The sequence below is a fragment of the Miniopterus schreibersii genome, assembly GCF_964146895.1.
Source record: "Miniopterus schreibersii genome assembly, chromosome: 9".
NCBI classification, from domain to species: Eukaryota; Metazoa; Chordata; class Mammalia; order Chiroptera; family Miniopteridae; genus Miniopterus; species Miniopterus schreibersii.
The window spans coordinates 22,717,952-22,733,874 of NC_138118.1; the positions used below are offsets into that span (position 1 = coordinate 22,717,952).

Here is a 15,923-nt window from a genome sequence, read left to right on the forward strand (position 1 = left end):
GTTACCAAGGGTTTAAGGAAATGCAAAGATGTGTGAACAGAGGGAGCATAGAACAAGAAAGGAAATGGGAAGGACTTGGACTAGGCTGGTCATGGTACAGATGGAGACAAGTAGATAGATTAGGTAAGCTTTGGGAATGAATGACTTGCTGATAAATTAAATGGGAATTTGAATGCACTTCCAGAAATTCTACCAATTATAAATTTATTGGGTTTGCAAGCTTTTTTTATAAAAATGCAAATACATCTAAGAGGCTTATGACCCTGGTAAGGATGTAATTTAGTCTGCATTAGTTCCATCAGCTTACTTTTTACTATCACCTAGCTTCTAAAGAGATGAGAGTTTTGCTTGGGGAAAAGAATGTTTTGCATAAAGGATATAATCATTTGTAAAACAGGAAGTGGAAGTCTTTGGAAAGATAGAAGCCGGAAAGAGCTACAGGAGACACAGGGTTGGGTGGCAGCATTTGAGAGCACAGAGAACAAGCAAACTGGCCTTCTCTGAGAGTCTGCCTGATTGCCTCGTAGACATAAGTTCCCAATCTTCTTTAACACTGAAATGTCTCACTTCTTGTACTCTTGTTGGAAGAAAAACATTCCACCAATTTATAACAGAGGGGAGGAAATAAGTGAAAGCACTAAAAGTCCTCAAATGGTATTAAACATTGACAATTTCCATGATGCTTTGTTTAAATTCAAGGTAGGCTACCTGATTCTCTGATAATATTTTACTGATATCATATGATAAATAGGAATTTTTAAACCTAAAATATTAAAAACAGTCATCAGTGACATAAGAGATAAATAACTATTATTGGTCATTGTTTAAAAGTAATTTCAATTATGTTATTTTAAAGCTATGTTTTATATTTGGTAGTAAATAACTATAATTTTTTAAAGTCCAGTCTTGTTTAGATACAACAAAAAGTATTATATTTTATTTATTGTTTTATTTTTTTCTTTATGTATGCACATGCTACTAAAAAATAATGACACAGATCCTAAAATGTTCCAAATGCTACATTTTATGTACAATTTTGGGTACATTTCAAACTTTAAGTGTAAGCCACTGCTCACGGCTAAGATAATACTACTGGAAAGAATAAGTAATAGCCAAAAATTTGGCCCACTCCTAACCCTGACCTTTTGGATGGTGATCCTGCATGTAAAAGAACAAAAACAACAACTCACAAATCAAATAAAACAATTCTCTGATGTTTTGTACTTACATTTCAAATATGGAAAGGAAATCATTTTTATCAAAAAAAAAAGCAAACTTAATAAAAAACAACAAAAAACATTCCAACAAGTTTGGGCCAACTAAACATTGCAAAACATTTTTTTTTTAAGCAAAGCATTAAATGGCAAGATAAAAATAAATCTGTTTGTTAGCCAATAAAAATTTCATGGATTTGTGCCTTTCCGTATGAATCACAAATCTAATGGCAGGTACACTCTGTTTAGCTTTGGAATGGAACAGACTGTTAGTCTCACATGCTGTCTTCAAGTGCTCTTCTACATCTGCCCAAACTCTGCCCTGTCACACTTGCAGGGTCCCAACTATGTTTACCAGTATGATCATCCATCTTTTCTTAGCATTTTTGTCTCTACCTACTAAGATAAAATCTGGGACAACACCTCTGTATGGGAAAAACGCACTGTGGAAGCATGGAATCTCAGCATTATTGATCATTGCCAAACACTGTATTTTTATAAATAAGAAAAATGAAGCACAACTAGGCTTTAAATCTTGCTCAGAATTACACATTTGTTAAGCTTCAGAGCTGGAATTTACCAGGTAATCTCTGAAACTGTTGAGAAACACTTCTCCATTTATCTTTCACATTTCTGCAGTTTGCAAACAGAGGCACTGACCATCTTTGTTCTGAACTGTCTTTTCAAAGACATTTACATATCAGATAGCTTTGAAATAAAAAGATAGCATAACATCCAGAGCAAAGAGAAGATTTTGTTCAATGTAACAAAAATAATGTCTCCCTCTGGGGCAAAGGGCAGGCATGTTCACTGCCCATTATAAAATAGTCAGACTCCCTAAACTAGGAGTCCCTCTCTTGAACCACAAACCACTAAGTACAAGTGTCAGCTATCCTCTTCACATCGCCCTATGGGAACTGGGACTCAGTGAACCAGTGCAAATGCTGATAGTGTGACTACAGCTATTGCTGTAAATAATAATCATTTTTCTCTGACATGGGCGTCTCGTGTCTCCTGCCAGCCCCCATGAAGCTGTGGCAGGCTGACTTGGAAGTTTAAAATTAAGAAGAAATCTCAGACCTCTCACACTTTTTGACAGGTATATAAAATTTTAGTGATAATCACTCATAAAAGAAAAAATTACTATGTATTAAGAGGCCTGTTGCTTGATTTTTCAAATCTAGGGTGATCCAGTTACCATTTTTTGAGCATTGTGTTAGGGATCATATATAATAGTTTTTATTCTTCAAATAAAATTATACACACACACATATATATATTATCTACTTTATTTTTTAAATTTAATTTATGAAATAGTCTCATTATTCTCACTTTATGGATTAAAAAAAAAAACAAAAAACACCAAAAAAAGCACCCTGAAGTTAAGTCACATAGCTAATAGATGGCAGAGCTAAAATCTCTGGTTTCAAAATTTGTGTTTTACCTTTCTCTAAATAAAGCACAGCTTAAAATGGCATGGACCATTTTGGTTTTAACTAAAATGGCTAAATTATGTAGTATTGTGTTTAGTTTTACAATCTTGCCTTTTTAGTAGTACTACCGTATATGTTTAGGTACTGACATGTTGTTATTTAATATGTATTCAATGTTAAATATTCAGTATTCACAACAGATAATATGTTTTAATCTTATTAATACTGTTTATATTATATACTATATAGTCATAGAAAAAGTCTACAACAAAAGCTATTGTTTATAAAGTTTAAATCATAAAACAATGCTGGAGATATATTCTTTTAAAGCAACTGAGCTAAGAAAACATGACAGGAGAAATAATTTCATTTAAAAGCTATATAGTCCATAAAACTATCTTGTTAGTCATGAAGATAAATAAAAAATAACACACTAAACAGAGTGGAGAAAGGACATATAGCTAGAACTTACAAATGTTCTTAAGAATAAAAATGTTTAAAGAAAACAAAACAGAAATAAAACTTCATTTCTGGCTTTAAATGGGCTTTCATTCCCATGATTCTATGTTGCTAATTTTAATACTAAAGAAACTTAATGTTCTGAGTCAACCATTTTGAAATGTAAATAGCAAAAACAATGACAACAAAAACTTAAAAATCTGTAGGCACTCTTCAAAATGTGAACATTTTTTTTTTCAAATTGCCTTAACTATATTTCCAGACTTATTAGTAAAGTATTAATGCAAGTAATTATTTTACTTCCTCCTTACATTACTTCTGTTAAATAAAATAAAAAACTATCCAGCTGATGTTTAAAAAAACAAAACAAATTTAGAGATTATGGCATCAGTTACCATTGTGATTTAAAAGAGTAACTACAGAACCAAATTTATACAGCTATCATTTTTTTATACAAGTATCTTAAATTAAAAGTTTAATTGCTGATTCACTTTAATTTATTTTAATCCTTGGTAAACAACAAGGATTAAAATAAATCCTAGTGGTAAAAAGACTGTAGTCTTTATAATGGTACGTACCAATGTGGTTAATGTTTGCTGTGAAAGCAGAAACCCCACGAAAAGGTGATGGGTTAAGAATTTATTTTTCTAATTCCATTTGGACAAAAATTAATTTTAAAAATAATTAAAGCTATGTAGATCTAAATTTTAATTATATAGTAAAATACTTTCTAGGGGCATAGCCATTAAACATTAAATGGATTTTAAATAAGAAATCTGAAGAACCCTTTCACTGATGAGTTTTAAAGTAGACTATAATTTCATCTATGAAGACTCATATAACATCTGATTTTTTTTTCTCCACTCTGGGAATCTATGAGAAAATGAGATAATAATTTTTATCCCAATTTCTAATGTTGTCAAGACATAGAATTTAGTCAGTATCCTGTTTTAAACACATACACAAATTGAGAGGATTTTAGAAAGAAGAAACACATTTATTAGGATCAGAATCACTTAATCATGAAGAATTTTTTTTTTAATTTCAAGTTTTATATAATTAAGAAGTACTAAAATAATTGCTTTTAAAATAAAGCAGCAAATGTATTAAAGACAAACATATAGGAAGACAAGAAATATTTACCTAGAAAGAAAGAAGGCAAAACTAAAAGAAACAATATTAATGCTACACTTGTATTTCTTATTATCAAGGTATTTCCATTGGTAAAACCTTGTGGATTCTGGGAGATTTGTGATAGTGGAATTGGTAAGCAAAGGAGCTTAATATGCTGACCTGAGATCTCCATCTATCAGATGGTGTCTCCTAAGGAAGCCTACATATTTCACATTTATGCATAAGGAAGCAAATGAAAGATTACCTGGAAATCTTCGAGTTATTTGACATAATCCTTCCTTTCTGCAAAGCTGATGTTGTATTTCTGGTAATATGTTTACCTGAAAGGAATGAAAAAGATTCTGGTGAGTCGGGCATTCATAAATGCTAAAGCAAAGAAAACACAAAAATCCAGGGGGTATACAGATGTGAAGGTTTGTCTACACCATCCACACCCATCCCTCAAATATCTGCAAGTCAACATTTAGATCCAAAATAATAAGGTGGTTTATTTTATAACATAAAATTAAAACATTAGAAGCCTTTAAAATATCTGGGAATACTCTTGAAAACCTTGATATATTTCAAAGTCATGACATTTGCTAGAAATAAAAGGAAACACTATGTCCTTATGGCAAATAGAGTAACACAAATAACTTCATAGTTTCAAATTTAGCTTTGGCAAAAAATAGTACTAAACATAACATACCTCAAAGTCAACTAAAGTCCAAAGTTCCAAAGGCCCTCAGTGATCTGAATCACAGACATTTAGTTGAAATTCAGTGTTAAAACTATTTCAAAACTTCATAGATACATTTCACTTCATACTGAAGGTCATTATTGTTTCCAAATAAAAAGCGCAGTTATCACAAAACTCTATTTTAACAAAAATTTATTCTTAAAAAGCTTCATAAATATTATCACAAATTCAAATACATACTTTAACTTATAATGATACAAACAAGTTAATTCTCTCCTCTTCTGAATTTACAGATTGGTTAACTAGCTATTATCAACAAAATCTCAAAAGTAATTCCAAATATGATAAAGCCTTTTCAAAACCAACAGGAAGAGATAAGTGTAAATTACCTTGAATATCAGATTCAGTTTTGAACAATTATTGATTAGTTTCAAATTAATTCACTGTAAACTAAGAAAATACTGCAGCTTCTCTACTGTGTTCTGCTGGCATGATTAGATAAAAAGAACTCAGCTGCAGTTATAGAAAAGTGAGGGAACCAGGAACACGGATTGTAGTCCCACTTCTCACAGTTAACAAAATAGTAACCTTAAGTCCATCACTTGGCTTCTCTTTCTCATTTTCTCCATTTGTAAAGTAAAGCAGTTAGAGTCTATGGTCTTTAAATTCCACTTCTGCTCTTAGATTTTAACAATTCAATCATAGTTGTAGTTTGTTTGTTTTTTAATGAATAGTTCATTTAAAGTGTTTTGAAACAGTCCATCAATTAAATATTCTCCAACTGTTGCAATCCTGTTAACTCCTCTTCATTTATTCAGGAAATTTCAGCCCAGGCCATATATGAATATAGCTCAGACTTCAGCAGAACCTACTCTGTGAATCTGCACCAGCAACATTCCTAAACACTCCATGTGAAAGTCTACAGAGATACCAAAGTCAGAGCCACTTTCATTCTTATTGCACTGGGAACTGAGAAAAGGCTGTAAGTATAGGGCCTGATAGATCTTAGAAATGTCTACGTTTCTTAAATTCGTAAGACAGACAGTTCAGAGACTAAATGTAGGAAAAGAAGGGTTTTCATAAATTCCTGAAGATTTCCATTCAGAATTCCTAGGATAGGCTGGAGGTCAGGGACAGAGCAGTGCAAAAATATGGGAAACTCATACCAACGGTTTGAGGGTTTTTTTTCCTTAAGTTAACATACAAAGCATCTTCCAGATGTAAAAAGCTTCAAAAGGCAATAAACTTGAAACATTTTCCCCCATAGCAGGCAAAATGACTCAGTTGCTATTGACTAAATAGAATCTTTAACAATAGAAAGACCTAGAAAGATAACCAGCATTAGGTAAGTAACATTAAAGACTGTATACTGGCACAGGTCCAGTTTAAAACCTTCTCCCACTTCTTGAAGGGCTCAGAGCAAATGTGCTGTCACTGCAAATGCTTAAAGCATCCCAAGTCCCATTGTCCGCTACAAACTGAAAGGAACAGAAAAGTCTTGGTAACACGGGTTACAAAACTAATGGGCCAAAAAAATTTGTGTAGGTGCTACAAAGATAGTGCACAGTGTGCACAGGCCTCACATAGAAAGGTACTTTGCTGTGTCTCATCAGAGAGATGACTTTTCATTTGAGACCATGAATCAGAAAAATGAACTGACTCAGGGTCAACAAAGCACTTGCTTCAGAAACTCAGTCAAACCAAGGGAAGTAACTATTCTCCCCTTCCACCTTCGATTTTCCCATCCCCCACCAAGTGACCTCTTCCCATGCTCTTTCCTCTAAAGCATATCTTTGGAATTCACAGAGTCACAGAGGATGACATAATTATGGTGACATGTAACACCAGAAATATCTCCATTCTAATCTGGAACCGAGCACCAAACTAAGCAGCTAAACTAAATGACTCAGCACAAAGGAATAAACAAATTCAAAGGCTATACAGCTGCAGCAAATCAGCTATATTACACATACTTTAACTTTGTAATTGCTAAACCTAATAATGTTCTTCTCTATCCTCGGGCTTATTTTTTTATGTACATCATAAAGTTTATAAGATTTGCATCATTATCAAGTGGAACATCGTCATAGAAGTTTTCACTTGGTTCAGCTAACTTTTATATGATGAGCTTCTCCAGTTTCACATTGCAATAAATATTTTTTATCAAGCTTTATTTTGGGGGGCAGTTGAAGTTCACAGCAAAATTGAGCAGCAGGTACAGAGATTTCCCATATACCCACTGCCCCCACATGTGCACAACCTCCCCCATTATCAACATCCCCCACCAGAGTGGAGATTTTGTTACAATTGATTAATCTACATCATAATCACCCAAATGGTCCAATATTTTTCTTGGCATAAAATCTTTCATACCTTTGAAAGGATTAGAATGCAGGATACTACTGTAACTGAAAAAGTTAAAGTAGTGATCTAGAGAATAAAGATTTTACAACTTTGAATGAACATATGGCCAGGGTAAGCAAAATCCATAAGCTATGGACTTCTGAATCAAGTTTTGGGACCTGCTAGGTAAAACTGGGTCCTTATTGGTAGCAGATGAAGTTGAGGGGGATTCTATCAAACAAAAAATGGTGAACATTTTATGGTAAAGTGTATTTGAAATTTCCCCAAACATGTCCATTGGAACTTTCCCCAAACATATAAAGGATCTAATTCTGAGACTTTTGAACATTATAGAACAAGAGATACTGGTGGTAATATATATGGGGCTGATACAATCTGTGCACATTTGAAAAAGAGTATTTACCTTTTGATGTAAGCTTAACTGGCACACATCTTCCTTGGATATGCAGGGATTTCCACCAGCTTTCCTAGAAGACAGGCAAATGAGCAGATCCCAAGAGAGCAAATCACCTAATAGAAAAAGAACATTGAAAAACAACAACAAAAAATTATCAGACTTTTATAAAGGCAGCATTTACATCTTCAGATTAAAAAATATAATTATTTTGGTCCTAGAACACAGGCAAGAATGATTCCGAATATATTTAAAAGCGAATATTTAAAGTAACTAAAATTAAACTTTTAAAATTTATATTTAATATTGTATCATAGGAAAAATTCAATTATTTGAAGCAATCTCATAAAATTCCTTTAAAAAACTATAATTGGAATGTTATAAATTTATAGTCTTATTTGGAAATTGGGAGGAAATAAGATTATAAAGTCTTTTAAGATAGGAGAGGAGGGTTCCAAGATAGCAACAGATTAAGTGCAAGCTACACTGACACTCTCCCAGGGCCAAACTGGAATTACAACTAAAATAGAGAAAAACCATCCTGAATAATGAAGACTAGCAGGAGGGCACCCTCATAATCAAGGACGTAAAGTGGAGACCACATAGAGACTGGTAGGAAGTGCAGAGGCATGAGAGGGCTGGCCAGGCTCCCACAGGCACCAGCTGAAGATCTGAAGGAATACCTCAGATGTGGGGCATTCCCACTGAGAACTCTGGGGCCTAAATCTCAAGCTGGGCTTCCTAGCCCAGAGCACTAGAACTGAGAAATGTGCCCACATAACATCTGGCTGTGAAAAGCAGGGGGGATTCTGTCTTCCAGGGAGAGATGGATGGAAATGCAGGCACCCTATAGAAGGGAAAATGCACAAAGTTTCCTGTGCAGCCAGTCTCCTTGGACTCGAGCAGGGGGAGAGCAGAGTGGACTAGAGCTGTGTGAGGAGAACTAGGGATGCTGGCTCAGGTGATAGAGCTCAGGGGGCAGCCATTTGGATTCCTGTGCTGAGTCATTCGCCCATACTACAGAAGGAATCTTTCTCAGGCAGACATTTACCTTCCAAGCAGCTTTTGTCTGGTGGGGAGCAATTGCCTCACTCTGTTGGAACACATCTCACTCCACAATGTGGAGTATGTGGAATTTCTATAGCCTGAGGGTCTTTAAGAGATTGAATAACAATTAGCCTCTGGGTGCTTTGAGGCTTTGCCTGATTTGCTTCTGGACCCAGGACTTGGAAAAGCAGACCTTGCTGTGTATCTTGGTCCAGTCCAAATGCACCCAGCCCAGCAGAGGGAACCATAAGCTGTGGAGTGTGGAAAACTTCAAACAGAGTACTCAAGTCACAAACAGCATCTGACACTGGCCTGCACTGGAGACCATCTAAAAGACTGGGAGTCCTAGCATATTTATCTAATACATAGAAAAAAATCCAAATAGGCAGCCAAAATTGAGAGATAAAAAAAAAAAGCCCCAGATGAAAGAACAAAAGAATTCTCAGAAGAACTAAGTGAAATAGAGATAAGCAATCTATCAAATATTGAGTTCAGAATATTAATCATAAGGATGCTCAACAGGATGAGAAAATATATGGAAACTATGAAGGAAATTAAGAATGGCATAGTAAAATTAAAAATAAAAAGTTGGAAGGAATAAACAGCAGATTAGGGAAAGCTGAGGATAGGATCAGCAAATTAGAAGACAGGGTAGAAAAAAAATCACTAAATCAAAGATCCCAAAAGAAAAAACAATAAAAAAACAGGACAGCCCTAGCTGGTTTTGCTCAGTGGTTAGGGCGTTGGCATGTGATCCGAAGGGTCCTGGGTTAGATTCCAGCCAAGGGCACATACCTCGGTTGCAGGATTAATCCCAAGCCCTGGTCAGTGCATGAGCAGGAGGCAACCAATTGATGTGTCTCTCTCACACAAATGTTTCTATCTGTCTCTCTCCCTTCCACTGTCTCTGAAAAACAATGGACAAAATATCCTTGGATGAGGATTAGAAAAAACAAAAAAATCCAGGAGGGCAGTTTAAGGGAGCTGTGGGACAACATGAAACATAGCAATATTCGCATCATCGGAGCGCCAGAAGATGCAGAAAGTAAGCAAGGGTTAGAGAACCGGTTTGAAGAAATAATGGCTGAAAACTTCCCTAGCCTAGTGAAGGAAAAAGTCACACAAGTTCAGGAAGCCCAGAGAGTCCCAAGCAAGAAGAACCCAAAGAGGCCCATGCCAAGACACATCATAATTAAAATGCCAAATATTCAAGAGAAAGGGACAATCTTAAAGGCAGCAAGGGAAAAGCAATCTTTAACTACAAAGGAGCTCCCATAAGGCTGTCAGCTGACTTCTCATCAGAAACTCTACGTGCCAGAAGGGGAATGGCATGAATATTCAAGGTAATGAAAAGCAAGGATCTAAAACTAAGACTATTCTATCCAGCAAGGCTATCATTCAAAATAGATGGTGAAATAAAGAGCTTCCCAGACAAAAAGTCAACACAGAAACAGTGACTCTAAATGACACACTAGATCAGATGGATTTAACGGACATTTACCAAACATATCACCCCAAAGCTGAAGAATATACATTTTCCTCAAGTGCACATGGGGCATTCTCAAAGAGAGACCACATGTTAGGACATAAAACAAGTCTCTACAAATTCAAGAAGATTGAAATCATATCAAACATCTTCTTGGACATTTACAACACAGAATACTATGCAGCTGTAAAAAAAGAAGGATCCCTTACCCTTTGATACAGCATGGACAGACCTGGAGAGTATTATGCTAAGCAAAATAAGCCAGTCAGAGAAAGACAAGTATCACATGATCTCACTCGTATGTGGAACCTAATGAACAAAACAGATGAACAAAATAGATCCAGAGACACAGAAGCATGGAACAGACAGTTGAATCTCAGAGGGAAGGCAGGGGTGGGTGAGTGAGTGGGGAGAGATTAACCTAAGAACTTATGTGCATATATGCATAACCCATGGGCACAAACAATAGTGTGGTAAAGGCCTGGAGGGGTGCAGGTTGAGGGATCAATGGGCGGCAAAGGGGACATTTGTAATACTTTCAACAATAAAGATAAATTTTAAAAAATAGGAGATAGTTGCAAAATCAAATAACGATAAGAAGTCAAAACACCGAATATTTTGTTTTTAGCTTCAGCAACACCATTACTTTTCATAGATCTTAAACATCAAATATACTTTTATAAGATTTCTTACAAAGAAAAAATTGTAGTAAGCAGAAAATAAAAAATTCAATGAAAAATTTAAGACTCAAGTTTTGTCCAAAAGGAATTTGTGGTCTAGTAATAGACAGCATAGAGCTAGTTCTAAATACAGAGTATATCATGAACAAAAGCAAATTATATTTCAGTTATTTCACCAAGGACAAAGTTTTTTGCCAGTAAATCCTATTAACTTGCCAATATACTCTCAGAAGAGTACATTCTTGCATAATGCTTGAACATTTAAAAGTTAACATTTGCCCCCCCCCAAAAAAAAAATTTAACATTTGCATATATTTCACTTATTCTCTTTGATTTATTTATATACATTTTTATCAGCATGCCTTACATAAAATTGGTGCTTTAAAAATATTTTCAAATGAACAAATGAATAACTAGCCCATGATACGGTAGTAAACACATTAGTTCAGAGAGGATACACAAATAAGTACCCCCAAAATAACGAGAAAAGGTTATGTATAAAAGACTTGATATTATTTGGGAAACTTCCCGTACTTTAGATGGAAATCCAATTTTAAAAATTAAGCAATTTCTGTACACATGATCTTTTGTTGACTACTTGTGAGATAGTGTTCCTTTGAGTAACTATTTCTGCCAGACTACACAAATAATTATCCGTAACAGGTATTAGAGGTCTCTAAAAGGTAGAAAATAACCAATGTTTCCAAATTTTATCTTTTAAAAATTTCCCAGAAGGCCTTGGCTGGGGTGGCTCAGTTGGTTAAGCTTCATCCTATGCACCAAAAGCTCACCAGTTCAATTCCCAGTCAGGACACGTGCCCAGGTTGCAGGCTTGATCCCTATTCAGGGTGCTTGCAGGGGGCAGCCAATCGATGTTTCTCTCTCTCTCTTCTCTTCCTCTCCCTTCCTCTCTCTATAAAAATATTTTTAAAAATCAATAAAAACATGTTTTTAAGAAATTCCCAGAAGAATTTCTCACTTGAGAGCATAATATTTTCAAAGAAGGGCTTGATAGAAAAAAAATAATAATAATAATAAGGAATACTGAATGGTGACAAGTAGGAATGAAATTTAACTCTTTACCAATCAAGTCTTTTACAAGTGTGTTGTCCAGGCTATTGGTTCTTCTGTTTGTAATTGTTCTGTTACTAGAAGAGATACCTCTCTGCCTAACAAAAGTTGATCCAGGCATTTGAACTCAAGTTAATATCTGATCTCTTTTCCTAGAGATTCTCTGTTTGCTTGCTGTATCCCAAGACACTGAAAGACAGCCCACCAGTTCAAAAGAACAAGGAGAAATGGTGCGGGCGATTTGGGGGTGGGAGAAATCTCTCCACGTAATTGCCATCAGGCCTTCGGCTTAAAGGGTCTACTCTGTTCCAAGCACCCTCACTTTGAAGAAACTACAAACAGATCCCATTAGCCCAATCCAAATATGCTTATGATTCCAATACTTTATTTTAAATGTGCATCTGGCATTTTCAGCCAAAACCTTTTGGTATGGATTCAAAAGGAAAAACATAAAGACTATTTCATTCAACATTATTTCTAGCCCAGGAAACACTGTAAACCTAGAAGAAACATCCTGTCATATTATACTCAACTAAATATTTTAAGAAGATAAGGATATGCAAAGAGAGGATTTCAAACTATGGACTGTATTGTTTGGGTGTTAAAAACAGAGTACATTTTTATATTCCTCCAAGTCTGAGGCATGGCCCCCTTCACTACCCAAGGCACACGCACAATTTCTGTATTTGATAGAAAAAATATTAAGCCATAAATGTTTAAAACTGGAAGACACCTTTAAATAATTCAAGGCATTCAATTTATCAGGAACCTCCTATGAACAAAACATTGTACTAGAAATATGAAAGTAAATAGCAAAAAAGAAAGAGAGAGCAGTCACTGCCCTTAGCAATCTATTTGAGGGATCTAAACATTAAAAAGAATTCAGGATAACTTATGAAGCATCACACAGTTTTTTGACATTCATAAGGGTTACCTGTCATCTCTCAAAAATATTTAATATTTAAAATTCAAAATTAATATTTTAAAAATACTCTATAGCACATAAATTTCCCTGTAAAATGAATAAAGTAGAACTGAAATTTTCAAGTCATCTCTTTATACTTCTTACCTAATTCTTGCTACCATGGTATGAAAATTTCTGATTGTTTCCACTCAGAATTCCTATTGTTACACTCATTAAATTCTACCTCAAACTATTTCCAGTTAAATATTTAGTTGACCTTTTGCATTTTCTGTTCAGTTCCTTCTCCAGCATTAGAAATCAAGTATCTCTCCTGACTCCCACAGCCCTTTTTTAAAGTAAAAGCTTTATTTGCTTCATGAGTGATACTGTGAATTCAAACCTGACTAAAAAAAAAAAAAACCAAAACCAAAAGCCACACTGAGTTGTAGAAACTGGCCAGAAACCAAAGCACATTCACTAGCTAAGTAAATCACATTCAGAAGTCAACACTGGAACATTTGGGATACAATTTGTTCCTCAGCAAAATTACAAATTACAATTGCAGAGCTTTAGGGTATGCTCACATAGCTGAAAGCATGAGACAGGGTACGTACATGCTCAGGGTTTTACAGAAAGACTGCAGGCACACAGGGAGAGTCAAGCCCACATGTGGAGTGCCTTTGGCCTGCAATGTTTGTTTTGCTTTGTTTTTAAATTTTAAGTATTTTACAAAATGCAAATGTCAGCACAATTCACACAAAAATCCAGATTTCAGCCTTCATTTGAAAACTGGGAAGCTCTAGCAGCACCTGGTCCATGCTGTACATGGCAGCCACTAGCTGGAGCTAAGTACAGCTTCCCCATGTTCTCCAGTTTATCATAATGACCCTGCCTGGTCCTAATGCTGCTTGGGCTCTGCCTCTAGTAGCAGAAAACAGTGCTAGACCTGGTGTAAAATACTGATGTGTCAGTTTCCCATCAATTGTTCATTCAGCAAGTTGATGCTCCATGTTTTAGCTTTTAATGAACTACACTGTTCATTATGTAAATTGATTTTGATGCAACAACTTTAGGCAAGTTGATATTTGGTCATTTGGTCTTAAAAGAATATGTGAATATACCCTCTGATCTCCAGATTGTACCATGCTCTCCCGCAAGGTTAAGTAAGGACAACTCAAATCTAAAGATATTTTATTGGCTGTGTTAAAGTTAGAAAGGACTTAAGTGTGTCTTTTTAGAGTTGCTTGTGACCATCTTTTTCACTTAAGTCTCTTTCCTCCGGTTGGATTGCTAAAGTGGCTCAGGTCCCACCCCAAGATTGGTCCACCCTCATCTTTTTCTCACTCACACTCTCTCTTTGGACTCTTCTCCACATTTAGCCTGTCTCAGGGCTGTTGCCACAGTTATAGACGGCTTAGGACAGGCTCTTTCTAGGCACTGGGACAAACATTCTTGGTGTTCATCTTGCTTGGTGTGTTTCGTCTACCCGCAGAAGTTTGACATTAGAGTGTAAGAGCTGAGAAGTCAGATTTGGATTTGGAAAAACCAGGCAAAGCAGACCAGGAAGGTTAATAACTTGCCCAAGGTTAGCCAGTTAGTGGTGGGAAGAGAAGTTGAATACAGGAAATCTAGCTCTAAAGGCCATGTTTGAGACGATTACATCATTCTCCCTTCAAAAATCAAGGAGGCAAGAGAGAAACTTAGCTTTTGAGGACTTATATATTAACTTATGCAGAACTTCCAATAACACTGTAGGGTAGAAACAATTATTACACATACTTTATAGGAGAGGAAACTGAAACAAAAGGGAATTATTTAGCTTTGGTACTTTTCCAGCTACTGTCCAGAGCATCTATTTTCCTTTGGGACCTTGGAGGAAAAATTACTATAACAGGGAGAGTTCAGGTATTCCTAGACCTTCACCCAGCAATAGCACACCCAAAATGTTATTAGCAATACCATTGGTAATTGAAGTAAAATTTTCATATGTAAAAGAGGTAATACTCAACTGCACATGTACTCAGGAACTATACATATTAATTCGGCCTTCACCTGCTTTTGAAAATAAATCTCTAGAAGTTGCTTAGACTTTTTTGACTGTTAAAATGATTTCTTTCCCAAAGAAACCAGAGCAGGACTAGCCCTCCAGGCTGAGTTAGCCAAGCCCTTAAATAGAGAGGTCATGGGACACTGTTCTAGGAAAACAGGATGTGGATGTTCCATTCTCCACCTCAAAATTACAAAAACATGAAAAAAATCTCCAGGCGTCTCTCCACAAACAGAAACAAAATGGTTGATAACACCACTCACTGTCCCGGCTCCCCAGTGTTGGCTCTGGAAGCAGTGACGGAGCCACAGGCAATTTCAGGAGTTGTTGGGGTCCAGGCTTGTTAATTCAGATATGAAATAGCACTGATTGCTGTTTTTGCCCTTCTCTAAGGATGCTCAGAAACAAACTAACATCTTAATGTTAAAAGTAAGAACAATTTTTAAAGGTTTTTGTTCTTGTTTTAGTTTTAATCATGCATCTGCCCTAAGGAGGGAGGCTTCCTCTAGAATATTTCCAGTCTCTCATAGGCAGGCTGCCATGTAAAATAAACAATCCCTTCCTGGCTCTCAAATGCCCTCCCTCATTGATAAGGTCTGCAGGATCAGTGATTCAGTCCAGAGAGCAGCAGCGTTCTCAGAGGGCAGCGTTCACATCAATGTGATTTATTCTCAGGGGATGAGAACCTCGATTTTCTGGCACACTATATAAAAATCTCTGACTATTAAGTCTATTCCTGCTTTATTTTTCTTCATAGCACTTATCAACTGACAGATTACATATTTGTCTCATTTTTGTCTGTCTCTCCCCATTTAAACGTGAGCTCCCAGAGGGCAGGACAGTCCGTTTTGTTCATTGCTGCACCCTCAGTACCTACAATAGGTCTGATTCACGTGTAACGGATGTTCTCTACGTATTTCTTAAATGCATAAATTAATGTGAGTAGCAGACCAACAATTAAAAATCAAAAGCCAGTACACTGAAATACTTTTATAAAAACTAAAAATGACA

At 35.7% G+C, this 15,923-nt stretch overlaps 1 protein-coding gene across 2 annotated transcripts in view; it reads right to left on the bottom strand.

Annotated features, from left to right (window-relative positions):
• The window catches only part of CPED1 (cadherin like and PC-esterase domain containing 1), a 268,666-nt gene that overhangs the window by 200,725 nt on the left and 52,018 nt on the right, over positions 1–15,923 (bottom strand). For both annotated transcript variants that reach the window (XM_081147894.1, XM_081147893.1), the window contains exons 4-5: positions 7,687–7,793; positions 4,485–4,560 (exon numbers count right to left, since the gene is read on the bottom strand). In XM_081147894.1, the coding sequence (XP_081004020.1) occupies positions 4,485–4,560; positions 7,687–7,793 (183 nt within the window). The remainder of the gene's footprint in view (positions 1–4,484; positions 4,561–7,686; positions 7,794–15,923) is intronic.